General features: G+C 45.9%; 1 protein-coding gene across 2 annotated transcripts; it reads left to right on the top strand.

Moving 5' to 3' along the window:
- The first annotated feature begins 8,672 nt into the window (after positions 1–8,672).
- TEX55 (testis expressed 55) lies at positions 8,673–12,625 on the top strand. 2 transcript variants are annotated; one of them, XM_027748243.2, is made up of 5 exons: positions 8,673–8,782; positions 9,821–10,274; positions 10,551–10,613; positions 11,321–11,385; positions 12,431–12,625. In XM_027748243.2, the coding sequence occupies exons 2-5, from the start codon at positions 10,116–10,118 to the stop codon at positions 12,441–12,443; spliced, it is 300 nt and encodes a 99-aa protein (XP_027604044.1). In that variant the 5' UTR covers positions 8,673–8,782; positions 9,821–10,115; the 3' UTR covers positions 12,444–12,625. The 2 variants fall into 2 exon arrangements, with proteins under 2 accessions (XP_027604044.1, XP_027604045.1); XM_027748244.2 differs by having other exon boundaries at positions 8,673–8,778.
- Positions 12,626–13,828: the final 1,203 nt, after the last annotated feature.

The raw sequence follows: 13,828 nt of genomic DNA on the forward strand, positions 1-13,828 counted from the left end.
TTTATTCTAAAAGAATGCCTGCAGGGGACATAAACCAATAGTGCCTTAATTATGCCTGTATGCTCATTCTGATTGCTTTAATGTTTCTAATTACAATGTTAACACTTCTCCCATTTGACAAGCTGGGAAGACAATTTGGCTCAACCAAGGAAGCTGGAGCATGGGTTATGGGAGATGTACATCACCTTCCAAAATGGCTTGCTCCTGCCAGCTTGGAAAGAAAGGATGCTGTCTTTGGTATTGTGTTATTTCAGTCTGTTCTTCCATTGGGGCACTGATGGGGTAGCATTTTCAATGACAATGCAGTGGCAATGAAAATGCTGCTATTGCCTCTTTTGACAAGAAAACTTTGCGGACATATGCAGAATCATAGAAAACAAAGTTGAAAGGAACTGCAAAGAATGATTTCTGCTTTCCTTGTGGGAGAAGACAAGATCCAAACTTCTCTACAGGCAGAAGGCCCCTAGCCATTTATTCCTGTGCTTAATTACTGTACCATTAGTAAAGGCTTCTTAATGTCTAACGAGATCTTCCTTCTGTTTAAGCCAATTACATATTGTCCTATCCCTCAGGAGACACAGCACTGATTATTACTTCAAAGCATGTTAAGGCAGATTCAAATTTAACAGCAAGTGCTGGATTGTGAGTGAGGTATCTAAAGCCTGATACTTGCAAATATTTGGAGGGGAGCCATAGCCTGGACAATATTTAAGGGGTCTCCATAGACAGTGTAAGTGCTAAAAAACTTCAACACAGAAATTTTTAATCCAATTTGCTTAGATGGAAGAGAAGGATGGTAGCTTTTAACTAATGCCTGCAAAGATGAGTTTCTCTTATATCCAGAAGAGTGTTAATGCAGATCCCTTAGTAATGTAGTCTGAACTATAATTTAATTGATAAGCAATAGATGATATTTATATCTTAGTAAATTTAATCAAAGTATTGGATGTGAGAGAGGCTTTTTCTAGTCTCTCGGCTCCAAGACTTCAGCGCCCAAGGTTTAGACACATCCTGGACAGGGGTTTTGTCACCATGCTATTCACTGCTGAGCTAAGACAGCCCATCTAAAACAGCAACAAGGGTAAGGGAAAGGAAAAAACCACAGAACTCAACAGAGTTAATCTTCAGACAAGTGTATCATTCTCTTTGTAATCAGTTCCATCCCATTTTTAGTCTCAGATTCGGTGACACACATATCCTGTGTGTGCATAGGTCCAAAAATAGAAACCTTTATGTTTCCTTCCAAAAACACTGAACCCGTATCTTTAAAGGTAAGTGGGCCAACTTCTGTGGAGTCAGTGCTCTCTTTTCCTGGTTAGTTCTCCAATGCCCTCTTTGACCACATCCCAAGAAGGTTGCCAGTATCCATACTGCTCCCTTCTACACACCATCTTAGAAGACCATACCTTTGTAGCATCTGGCTTCCTCTGCCCCCAGGAGAGCACATCAGGTCTGACTTCTGTAGGCATCAAGACTGCTCCTGGTTTTGCAGAGAGCAGTAGTTATTCAGAGTCAGGTGGAGTGTACATTTGTCCAAGCCCTGCAGATTAGGACACTATGAAAGTTAAGGGTAATTACCAAAGATATGAAATGAGCACACATGAATTACAGTATGTTAAGCCCTGTGTGGATATTTTGGGATAAAGTGACCTTGCTTTGCTTTTGTCTAATTGTCACCATAGTGAACCAAGGCCATTTTCCTTCTATATCAGAGCCCTCACACAGAGGTTTAATGCACTTAGACTTCTGCACTTTAACTCACACCTCACATTAATTTGTCTTAACTCTCCATGTAAAAAAGCCCTCAGAGGACTGATTTTTTTCCTCTCTTATGTGATGGTTCACTTTGTCACTAAGTGAAATGTGATGGAAAAAAACTATTTGCAGTGAATTTTCCCTCAGTTGTGCCCACAGTGACATCTTTGTCGGGAATTGCTGCAGAACTTCTCTCTCTGCCTAAGCTTCTCTGTTCTTTTCCTCTTTCAAACACCTGTACTGGATCAGCTTATAATTAGTAAAGCAGCATTTCTCTACCAGGCAGATAGGGAACTGCTGGCCTGGTCTACAGGTGAGGTACAGAGGCGACCCAGGGAGATTAACTGCTGGGCTAAGGATTACACAGGCTGTCTACATCTGAGCATAGAAATCATCTAAACCCAGGCCTCCTCAGCCCCTGGAAACATCTTTTCTCCTGCTCTCAGTGGATTTTTCCTCATTAGAAATAGTCAAAGAGCTTCTTCAAATCTCAGGATCATGCCAGTTGTGTGGGAAAGAAAAAAATAAAAATTACTGCCATATGGATGACTCCTATCCAGGGACAAATCTTTCACTCTCCCTCTCTCCTTTTCTGCCATCCTCCCTTTTTACTTAAGAGCAGTAGGAGACCTTCACATTAAAATACTGAACCCATCACAGTTGGAACAGACAAAGCCAAAGTGAAAAGGGAGGTGATGGAGGCTGAGACAATGTATTTTTAGTCATTTCGATGAATTATGGAGACATGAAGTTGATAATTTATTGAAGAAGGGAAACGGGGGACTCTATGTAAATGTTTTCAGATGAATAATTAATGTGCCTTTCTAGCATCAGGGGGTCTTTAATTAAAGCCTCTGTTAAACAAGGGAAGGCAGACGGGCCCAGCTCCTTGCAGCAGCTAATTGCACCTTTCCCATGTACAGCTATGATTCAGAAGACAAAGCATCATTTGCATCAACAAAGAAGGACAGATCCTACCTAGGGAGAGTGGCAGGAGACTGTGGAGGCCAACCGAGCAACCCCAGGGCTTAGGTGGTCTGCATCACATTTTAAATCAGCTTGGCATATGGGCCAAATGAGGAGGTGTGGGTAAGTGAGGATGGAGGGGATACTCTGGCCACAAAAGGCTTTGAGGAATGCAGAAAGCCACCCACAGCCATCTGCAGATTACAGATTCTTCAAGAGGGACCTACTGACAGGGTTATCCAGGGTCTTCCTGTCACTGCATGACACATTTGCCTTCCAAAATCCTGTTCTGCACCATGCCTGCCTCCCTGTTCCAATGGAAGAGATGGGTTCACAGCAGAGGGGAGCACAGTAATAAGGCAGCATTCACAAGGTGGAGCAAAATGGCAAACTTGAGTCTTCCCACTACTCAGCTACTGTCCTTATTCCCAGCATCCTTCACAGGCACCACTTGCTCAGGTGAACATCACACCTGGACTCTTCCTTCCCTCAGGGGTTTCAAAGCTGATGGGGAGAGGATTGGATGAAGGATGAACATTCACTGTGGACTTCAGTCAGAACACAGCATCCTCTCCCTCTGGTGCCATGTGAAGGTGGGATCTAACTGAAACCTTCTCCCTTACAAGGACTGGGTCTCCCAGAAGGTCTGTGATTATTTCCCAAGACAAAAGTATAAAATCATAACAGTTTCAGGAATTAGAATGGGACAATTAAGGAAAGACAGAATTCCTGACCCGGTTAATACTGCTGAGGAGCTTCCAGTATAATCCCAAATTTGGCTTATTTAAATGCCATGGGAACAGCAGGTAAATTTCCAAACTGGGAATGAAGTCTTGTTTTTCTTGAGAATGTTGTCTAAATTAGACACAGATTAATTAGTTTTGCCACCTTGGCAAAGAAACAGTATCTCACATTTTTTTTCATTCATCCTTATCACCACTAACATTCCTGGTAACACTATAAAGTGAGGGAACAAGAAAGAGTCAGCTGAAAATTTATTTTTAACAGAAAGGGTTAAAACTAAGGTAGGCTTAGCAGGTTCACAAAGCAAATATTTACAAACATAGAAGCTAGCAACATGTTTCTTTCCTGCACTGCCTAAGATTGAGCTGAAGAAGACCTCAAGGGGTTACCTAATCTGTGCCAGTCATCTATGAAAGAGGTTTGCTTAATCTGCTACAGGTATCTCCCCACTTTCTGAAGCCATACTTGAGGCACTCCCTTCTGGCACTGAGCACGAAGACAATTCGGAGAACATCTCCCCAAGAAAGGTTTCTCTGACTTCACAAACACCTTGGTTTTCAGGAAAGCGCTGAATCTTTGAGATTGAGAGCATGTGTTTTCTGTTTGCCCACACCAATTCTCTTGACAAGTTTGACATGTGCCTGCAAGCTCAGCGAAGGTTTACTGCTGTGCTTTGTGGAGGCAAGCGCTGCCAGAAGGTCTTTGGAGATGAGGCACCCGGAGCCCCTCCGAGCAGCTACGAGGCTCTGCTGCTCTCTGCTGGGAAATGCGGGCAGAGCCCGAGCAGGAGGCTGTAATAAGGGAAGAGCTGGATTTGCCAGTATGCTCTGGCACGGTGTCTGCACACAAACACTCAGAGCCACCCGTACAAATGCAAACATCTGGGCGCAGTCTCCTCCTCAACGTCGCTGTCCAAAACGGACCCACATCAAAGGCTGCTGATGCAGGAGCAGTCCGGGTGTAAGCCAGCAGCCTCAGCCACCTCTCTTCCCCTTGCATCCCAGCCCTCTCTACCTCATGCGGGAGCTGGCTTTCTCCACTCTGTTGCACTTACACCTGCTTTCCTCCCAGGCTGTAATGTGGTTACTTTCTCAAAAACCCTCTGGACAGAGGGCAGAGCAACTACCCCACCACACAGGTAAGGAACCAATGTGCAGGGCAACCACATGACCCATGCAGAGTGACCAGTCAGCACATGGATGCACAGAGATGTCTCACCAAGGACCCCAGGCCTCTTCCTCACAGCCTGTTTGGGGTTTTTTTTTATCATTGCTCCATGCCACAAAGCTACTCTTTGCTTACCAGACCTCAGGAAGGCTTTAACTACATCTGTCTGCAACGGTGCAAAACCACAGGTCAGAGAGCCTCGGGATCACAGCGTGCTGGGAACCTCGAGGCCATGGCCACAGGTATTGACTGGGCTGCTGCAGCCTCGTGGATTGTGCAGCAGGTGAGCTCACTGCTCCAGCCAGCACCCTCAGCCTGGGCCCCGACAGCAGCTCCTGCACAACAGAGGGGAACAAATTCCCCAGCCTGGTGCTGACTGAGGCCCTCTGCTCCCTTAAGCAATGGCATTTAATTTTCTAATATGTTTCATCTCATGCATCTCGTTATGATTTTAAAGTAGCAGATGAAGCTACAGGACTTTTAGACAGGCATTTTCAGGATTTGGCTATCATATATGTATATTTATAGCTCAATAAAATAAGAAGAAATATTCAAAGTAAACAGACTGTGGAAAGTGATTTCTTCCAACTCTCCACTGCAGACTTGCAAGAAACCAATCAAAGAGGCTCAGGAGTGGTTTGAGCGTAATTTATTAACCCAAAAGGGGCCGCATTGTTAACCAACATTATTTATAGTGAATGTCTCAAACATCTCTACTGAACAATTGTGTGATACTGCAGGGACAAATACAATGAGTTACTACAGAGATAGGACAAAACCAGCAGCAGGTCTTTGTTACAGCTGTTAGAAGAAGCATCCTCAGGAGACAGACATTGAATCTCTAATGGCTATCTTATTTCTCTGACAATTTATTTAAGTTTTAACTTAACAGCAGGAATGATAGCCACAGTTACACAGTGACTCCCAATAAAGGAGCATATTGCTGATCTGCAGCTGGTGTTTTCTTATTTATTTCAAGGTCTTTAAGTTCCAGACTTAGCATATGGTGCCATATAAATAATGATATAATAATACGTTTTTGCTTTCCATGTGCCCGGGTAGAAAAAAGCCATGTGATTTATCTTACATGAGCATTGTATTTAAGGCATTATTTTGCTCAGAATTTTTAATGCATTTAAAATGCAGCTTCTGCTTTTTGTAATCTGTTCTTTTGAAAGAATAAACAGAGCAGTGATGTTTATTTAATAGAGTCATTCATCTTACTTCCTTGTGCAAAATCCTAGCTTTCCAGTCCCAGCAGCCAGATCCCTGCAGTAGGCAGTGGGGTTGGAAATGGAGAGATCTGCTGTTTACCAATGAGGCACAGATGAAAGGAACACACGGGGCTCTAGATTTACCCACAGCACAACACTATTTGAAGCCAGCAGGCAGCTGAGAACCGCTTAGTCCCATCCAGTAAAGGACAGAGAGGAGAAACCCATGGGAAAACTTCTGTAGGGAGTCATGCTGTGGAGAACACAGCACTCGGATGGCTCAGCACACAACATACACAAGTTTAATATCAAGGTGAGTCCTTCAGATAAAACTGTAACTGCAGTTACCAGAGCAAACACCACTGCCATAGAGTATGACAAGGATGTAACTGTTCAGAGCTTTCCTTTTAAACCCTTGATAAACAAGCTCTGTGAGCATTACAACTGCAGAAACACCCAGCTAGAGGGCAGGGAAGATCTCAACTCATACCTCAAGTCTTTCTGGATATTGCTGTCTTAAGTTTCTAGACTGGCTGTAAAACCTCATCAAGCAAAAGCTTCTTGACAGTTACAAGAGTCTTCAAAGCTATAAGTGTTGCAAATGTGGGTTTATAACTGCACAGGTCATTGCAGAACAATCAGAGTATTTTTAAGGGGCATTGAAGACTAACCAGTGAATATTCTACTTGTAAACACAAGCCTGATCTGTTGGTCCACAACTCCTAGAGGAAATATGGCAGGGTCCACTAATCAAAGACTGACAACCCCGAACACCAGACAGCATGCTGTACTCTCTCCCATCATATGAGGATTGGATAATCAGTGGAGATTGAAGGAGTTAAATACTGAAATCTCCCTGAAAGTCCACCCACCCAACTGCCTAAGACCCTTCAATGATTTTACCAATTTTACCCAGAATCTTTCAAGATCTTCCCAAGTGAACACAGACCAAAAAAACCTTCACACTCAAAGAGCCAGAAGTCCCATACTGTCCGGAACCATCACAGTCACATGGCAAAGTGGGAGAGGCCAGATAGGCTCAGGGGACTCAAGTAATGACCTGGCATCCCGTGAGTGCAAACAGCTGTGCTCCAGTGCAAGATGAACTGAGTGGTCAGCGTGGTTGAGGAGATGGACAGCACTGTCATAAACCTGTATTGGAGCAGTGGGGTAACTGTTCATCTTAAAAGCTCAACAGCATACCCTGAAAAACACACACAAACTGAGCTGTTCTGAATGGAAGTGACATCTGTATGTTTAGAACAGCTTTTGAAGTCCTATATTTCCCTCCCTCTCACCCCACATAAGCCCCCATGGCAGTTTCAGCCATTCGTTTCAATCTCAGCTCTTGCAAGAACCAGAATATGTCAAAAACTGGTTACTGTAGTAACCTAGCACAGCTTTTATCTCTATTCCTTTCATGTCTTCTTTGGGGGAAACTGGCAATCTGTTTATTTGCTTTTTCTGACAAAGTTCATCACGCAGCACACCAACTGTCTGTGTCCGTGTAAAACTGAGAAGAAAGTACCTCTCACATGAATGCACATGTAAATATTTCTCTTGGCACTCTACTACCCCACCTCTTCCTTCCCTGCTTCCCTTTATGAGCTATTTGACATGTCTTTTTCCATCTGCCCCTCCATGCACAGCTTTTCTCTGCCCTTCTCCTCCAGGCTTCCTCACTACCATGGCAATTATTAACAGGGCCAACAGCAGCAAATGGCTTCCCTGGGCTTTCCTGAATCCCTCATATGAGCGTGGGAATGTCAAAAGGACACTGGAACTCACAGTGAAGTATCTCGGCTCCTTGCAAAACAGAAGGCCAGTGGCAGGCTGGGCTATGGGCAACCTCCCTGCCCTTCTCTGTGCCAAAGGAGGCCCCACAGACGGTTCTCTGGCTCTGGCACACACCGAGAAACCTCTCTGGCTGCTTCGAGGGGAACAATAACACAGGCAAGGAGGCGGCTGCCAGGATCAGAAGCAGAACCAAGACCAGGACCAGAGTTAGTGCCAGGACCAGGGCCAGGGCTAGGCACTGCCAACAACAGCATCCTGGCCTGGATCAGCAACAGTGTGGCCAGCAGGACTAGGGCATTGATTGTCCCCCTGTCTTGGGCACTGGTGAGGCCACACCTCGAGTCCTGTGTCCAGTTCTGGGCCCCTCGCTACAGGAAGGACATTTTGGTGCTGGAGCAAATCCAGAGAGGGGCAACAAAGCTGAAAGAGTCTGGCACACAAGTCCTACGAGGAGTGTCTGAGGGAACTGGGGTTGTTTAGCCTGGAGAAAAGGATGCTCAGGGGGTAACCTCATTGCTCTCTACAACTGCCTGAAAGGAGGTTGTACCCATGTGGGCATCAGTCTCTTCTTCCAGGCAGCTAGTGACAGGATGAGAGGATGCCAGCTGCACCAGGGGAGGTTCAGTTTGGATATTAGACCGAAGTTCTTCACATAAAGGGTGATTAGACATTGCAATGGGCTTATCCAGGGAGGTGATGGGGTCACCATCCCTGGTGCTGCTTAAGGAAAGACCAGACGGGCACTTAGTGCCATGGTGTAGTTGACATGGTGGTGTTCCGTCACAGGTTGGACTCGATGCTCTCAGAGGTCTCTTCCAACCTGACTGATTCTGGGATTCTGGAATTTCCTCACCCGCCACCCGCCCTCCCCTCTCCCCCCGGCGCTTCCGCCCTGACCCAACATGGCCGCGCGGCACCCGCCGCCCACGTGACCCAGCGGCACCGCCCACCCACACACGTGACGGCGGTTTCCCCGGCAACCGCCCCGGCGTCTCGCACCGCCCCCCCCCTCCCCCGGCCAGTGACGAGCAGCAAAAGGGCGGGCGGGGGCGAAGCGCTCCCTGCCTTGTCCTGCGGACCCGGGGGCTGGTGAGGGAGAGCCCCGGCCCCGGGAATCGCCTTCTCCCAGGCAGCTGTCAGTAAGGCAAAAGGGCATGGTCTTAAGCTCTGCCAGGGGAGTATTGGGTTGGATATTAGGAAGAAATTCTTTGCAGAGAGGGTAATCAGGCATTGGAGTGGGCTGCCCAGGGAAGTGGTGGATTCTCCGTCCCTGGAGGTTTTTAAGATGAGGCTGGATGTGGCACTTAGTGCCATGGTCTCGTAACCACGGCGGTAGTGGATCAAGGGTTGGACTTGATGATCTCAGAGGTCCTTTCCAACCCGGCTGATTCTGTGATTCTGTGATTCCCGGGCTACACCGACCCGCGCTGCCCCCGAGCAGCTTCCTCGCCGAGCGCCCGGTATCTTTTGTCCCCAGGCTCAACGCCCCCTTCCCAATTACAGGGATGGCTTCAGGCAACGCTGCTGTCACCGGGACCCCCAAAACCTTGGAGCAGCCGTGGCTGCTGCCTCCTGTCCCGGGCGGGTTTGGAACGGGAGGGAGAAACCGGGCAGGACTCTGCCTGCGCTCAGTCACAGATCTGGGAATGGGAGAGCAGGGCGTGGATACAGCACAGCCCACAGCCAGCTGCTCAAGGAGGGAATGGGTGAAGCCTACACAAATTTCGGTGGCTTGCTGCCAGGGAGCAAGACTGGGACTGTGTCAGGCAGGGAGAGGAGCCAGGAGCTGAGGGCAACCCCAGCACAGGCAGGTTGCTGGTAAGAGGGATCACCGACGGCCCCAGGCAAGGAAAGGTCATGAATCGGGTCTGGGATCCATCCAAGAGACTTCCATGGAAACAGAACTACCTACAATACATACTTACAGAGTCCCCCTAGGACAACTAGTTAGTAAGTGAGGATCAGGCACAGACCAGTTCTGAACCTGAGCTTAAATGGAGTTCCTGGGATCATGCAGAAGGTGCAGGTGGGGCCAGTCACAGAAATTAAAGCCTATTAGTGCATGTTTTAAGAGGGGTTGCAGTATATTTGCAGAAGGTTACAGTAATGTGATGTATCTGATCTGTGGAGATGCATGTTTAAAATATTCTTTGTTCTTTATTTGTTAAATGTTTTAGCAAGAGCACAACAATCATTCAGAATCCAAACTGGAAGAATCTAGCATACTGTCACCTGCCGAATCATCTGAGGACCAGACAGCTGTAGTTGAATCCCCACCATCACTGGATGACTTACCTGGGTTTAAAACACCAGCTGTCTGTAGTGGAATTGCCAGTGTCTGCAGACGAGCTGATTATTGAGAAACTACCAGGTTCTGAGGATCAATTACCGCTCATTGAATAGTCCACATCCAGGGAAAGCTCACCTGAGATCAGATCATCTGTGGGTGAACTGTCAAGTTTTGAAGTCAAGATGTACATGTCTGACTCCACACAGGATGGTAACACATCTGAGGCTGTGTCATCGGCAGCAGAGACTGCGTATGAAACACCAGAACCAACGATATTTGAAAATGCCTATCAAATGTCCATCGATTACGTGGAGAAACATAACATTATGCAGATATTTCAGGTGAAATATATATTTCCTTCTCCTTCCAGAAGCTTAGATGAGAAACTTGGCCTAAAGTTAGCTTGAGCCAAATTATCCCTTCCCCAGATCCCTCCTTGTCCTTGTGCTTTCCTAAGTGTAAACTTAGGAAAAGCAGTAGAAAAGGACCCTTGATCATCTTTGAGGTTTGAAAGAGATGCTTGCTTTTTAAAATGCAGATAGTGTTAGAGCAGAAAGTGCAGCCACCCACCTACCCAAGGATCAATAATTCTTTCCTTCTGTCTGTCTCTGTCTCAGGAGATCACAGAAAAATTGGTGTACTCTAAACCTGATGACCCCTTGCAGTTCATACTGATGGAGGTATGGTCTTGCTGAGGCTCAGTGGGGACTGCCTGTTAGGGCCACAACAGAAAGCCAGCTTTACTGAGCACACCAAAGTCAGGGTCAAGCCAGGACTGTTTCTCTCACTGTGTGTCTTCTTGGGAGGAGGAAAAGCACAGGGCAGGAGCAGAGTGCTTGGGATGCAAGGGGCTGCGTGTGCTCCAAAAGGAGAGGGAGAGAAGGTACGAGAGTGTGGGTGAAGAGTTCAGTTTGGGGGAAGGATGGGGTAAATGTGCCCTGGAGTTACCTGAGAAATGAGGGAAGCTTAAGGACAGATATAGGGCCCCTCTGTGACCCTTCCCCAGCTACCTCTATCCTAGACTGGGAGGGAACACTTTTTTGCCCACACACCTCTATTCAGGAGAGCTATCTCTGCTGATCTTGCAGGGTATTAAAACACAGCTAATTCAAAGTCAGTCAAATTAGACAATAGTTTAGGAGTGAGTAGAAGTATGGGTTGCATCTTGGGAAAAGGAGGAGGTTAGAGAAAAGAAAGTAGACAAAGAGAGTGAGTCTTTTCCTTCATTGCCCTCTAGTCAGTCAGGAAAAGCACCATCTTTGTGGTTCGCTGCTGGGTTCATGGTGTACTGAACACAAAACCTGCAGAGGAATGGCAAGGCAGTTCTGGGCACCAGTGTGTGAGGAAATAAGCTCCCAAATGACCCTTTTCCTTTTCCTTTGTCCAGGTGCAGTCTATGATAGAAGCCAGGCAGGCAGAAATGGAGAGAATATCAGAGGAGAACAAAGATGTGTAGGTGTTTCTAGAAGAGGCCTGCACACTCCTTTTGGGCCCTACTGACCTTGCTATTGTGATATTGCATCATGCTTTTGTAGTCATTGGCAATAACTTGGAAAAGGTCTGCGTGTATCTGTCTTTCATGTTTTCCCTGTTCTGTATGCTTCTGCTTCCCCTTGAATTTAAATCCTGCAACCAAGTATTGGTATGGAATCACAAACTCAGATCTAAGTGTGCATGGACACATTGAAGAGGCAGGTCTGCTGAACTCCTATGTGGTCTGTGCATACAAATGCATAAGTCCCATATTTAGGCCACTCCTAGACTCTGCTTTTCCATGCAGAGAAATCCCACAGCTCAGACAACACAAGCACAAAAGCAAGTAGAATTTAAGAGCAGCCCTGGAAAACCCACAACCCTTTCTTTTTTTCCTGCTGCATTGGTGGCACACAGCTGTGCAGCTATGCAGCAGCACCAGTGCCCATCTAATACTTTGATGGGCTGGGTCTGGGCTTTCCCGCTGGCCCCAGAGCTCCTCTGATGCAAGAAGCTGTCTTCTGCCTCTTCCACACACTGGGTGCAGCTGTCACACCCTTAATCATCCTTGTTGGGTACCAATCACTCTGCTTCTTGGGGTTGCCTTACTTGTATCGTTGCAAGTACAGTGTATATCTTGATAACAAAAACAGTAAAGCAACAGTTGCACACACCCTTAATAGCTTCAGAAAACATTGTCCCTCAGGAATGTGGGAGGTGAATAAAACTAAACAAACCAAACCCAAGCACTGGTAGCTCAGGAAATTCATCAGAGTCAAGGTACATTTCACAAACACGTCATTTGAGCTGCTTTTGATTCTTAAAACACAATTCTCATTTTCATACTATCCAAGTGTCTGTTTCCACCCTGATAAGAAACTTTGTCTTTCTTTTTTTTGTATCTTGCCTGAAGATTATTGAAAATGTGCAACAGAGCATACTATTGTTTTGGCTTCATGTATTGTGTATGTGCAGTAGATGCCAGATAGTGTTTTTTTTGCCACTAGGCTTTTCTCTTTTTTAGGCAAGTGCTCTAATTTCCTGATGGATGGCAATGTATTCCCAAATGACTGTCTCTATGACTATGAAGAGAACGCCATAGAAACTTCATCTATCTATTTTTAGCTAAAAGTCTGATGATTGGGTTGTGTGATTCTCTGCAGCACAGCTTGGGCCCAAAAAGTCTGGGAATAACAGAAGCAAGTATTTGACATATGAATTCCATGTCTGAGAACAGTTTCTTTTTTATCGAAGGTTCTCAAAAAAAAAAAAAATCAGTAACTCATGTGTTTCCAGGTTAAAGGTAGGTAAGCACCCATCATTCTTAGAGCAGGGAGGTTTTTAAGGTTATTTTGAGCCTAGGGGTGGCTCAAGATTCAGATTCAATCTTTGTTGGTTTTGTAAGAACAAGCATTGAGGCCATGTTGCTGAGAACACAGCTGCACTAGGCAGGGCATGTCTCAAGGATGAAGGACCACCGCCTCCCTAAGATCTTGCTTTATGGTGAACTTGCCACCAGCTGCCGCAAGAGAGGAGCCCCGAAGAAAAGATACAAGGACTCCCTGAAACAACATCTCAGCCTCGGCCATATTGATCACCATAACTGGTCTACTCTGGCCTCCAATCGGAAGGCCTGGAGACACACTGTCTATAACTCTGCTGTTTCCTTTGAGAACGCACGCAGGATCACTCTCGAGGAGAAAAGACAACGCAGAAAGAATCGTATCTTGCAGAATAGACCACCTAAGGAGTCTCTCTGCTGTGCTTTTGCAATCGGATATGTCTATCTCATATGTCTATCTCATTAGCCACCAGCGTGCTTGTAACAAACGTGGGTAGAGCCTTCCTAAATCTTCGTTCGCGAAGCCCAGCCATGAGGTATAGACTTAGGCATCTAGGTCCCACTGAAGTGGTGAGATGCTTTTGAAATCCCTACTTATCCTTGGCAACTGGAAGAATCAGACACTGAGATTGTTTTTCAGCCTGATATATTTTTGATCAAGAGTTTGTAAGCAGCCCTGTGTATATATGCCCTGTCCTAACGTATCTCTGTGAAACAGAAAACATGTGGAAGATGAAGACAGTGGCTGAAGCCTTCTCATCTCTATGGTCATTTGTCATCATGTTGTCCCAGAAGATGGAGAAGTTGGCATGTCTTTAAATTATGTTGTAGAACAGGATTAGGGTACAGGATTGGGTACAACCTTAACTGTGTGTTTCCTGCTTTTGTCATTTGTGTATTGCATTTTGTTGTTCTGTTTTACTAATTAAAAGCTTTTGACTTGTAATATGTTCTCAGACTATAAGTGTATGCCTTCAACTTCATGTCATGATTAAGGGAGTTATGCAAGGAAAGATCCTTAATCCCTCTTTCATGTAGGTTGAAATGAACTGGAAAGCAGTCTTCTTACAAGTGACAGAA

Source organism: Pipra filicauda, unplaced genomic scaffold, assembly GCF_003945595.2.
Source record: "Pipra filicauda isolate LSUMZ 115617 unplaced genomic scaffold, ASM394559v2 scaffold220_size1292976_pilon, whole genome shotgun sequence".
Taxonomy (NCBI): domain Eukaryota; kingdom Metazoa; phylum Chordata; class Aves; order Passeriformes; family Pipridae; genus Pipra; species Pipra filicauda.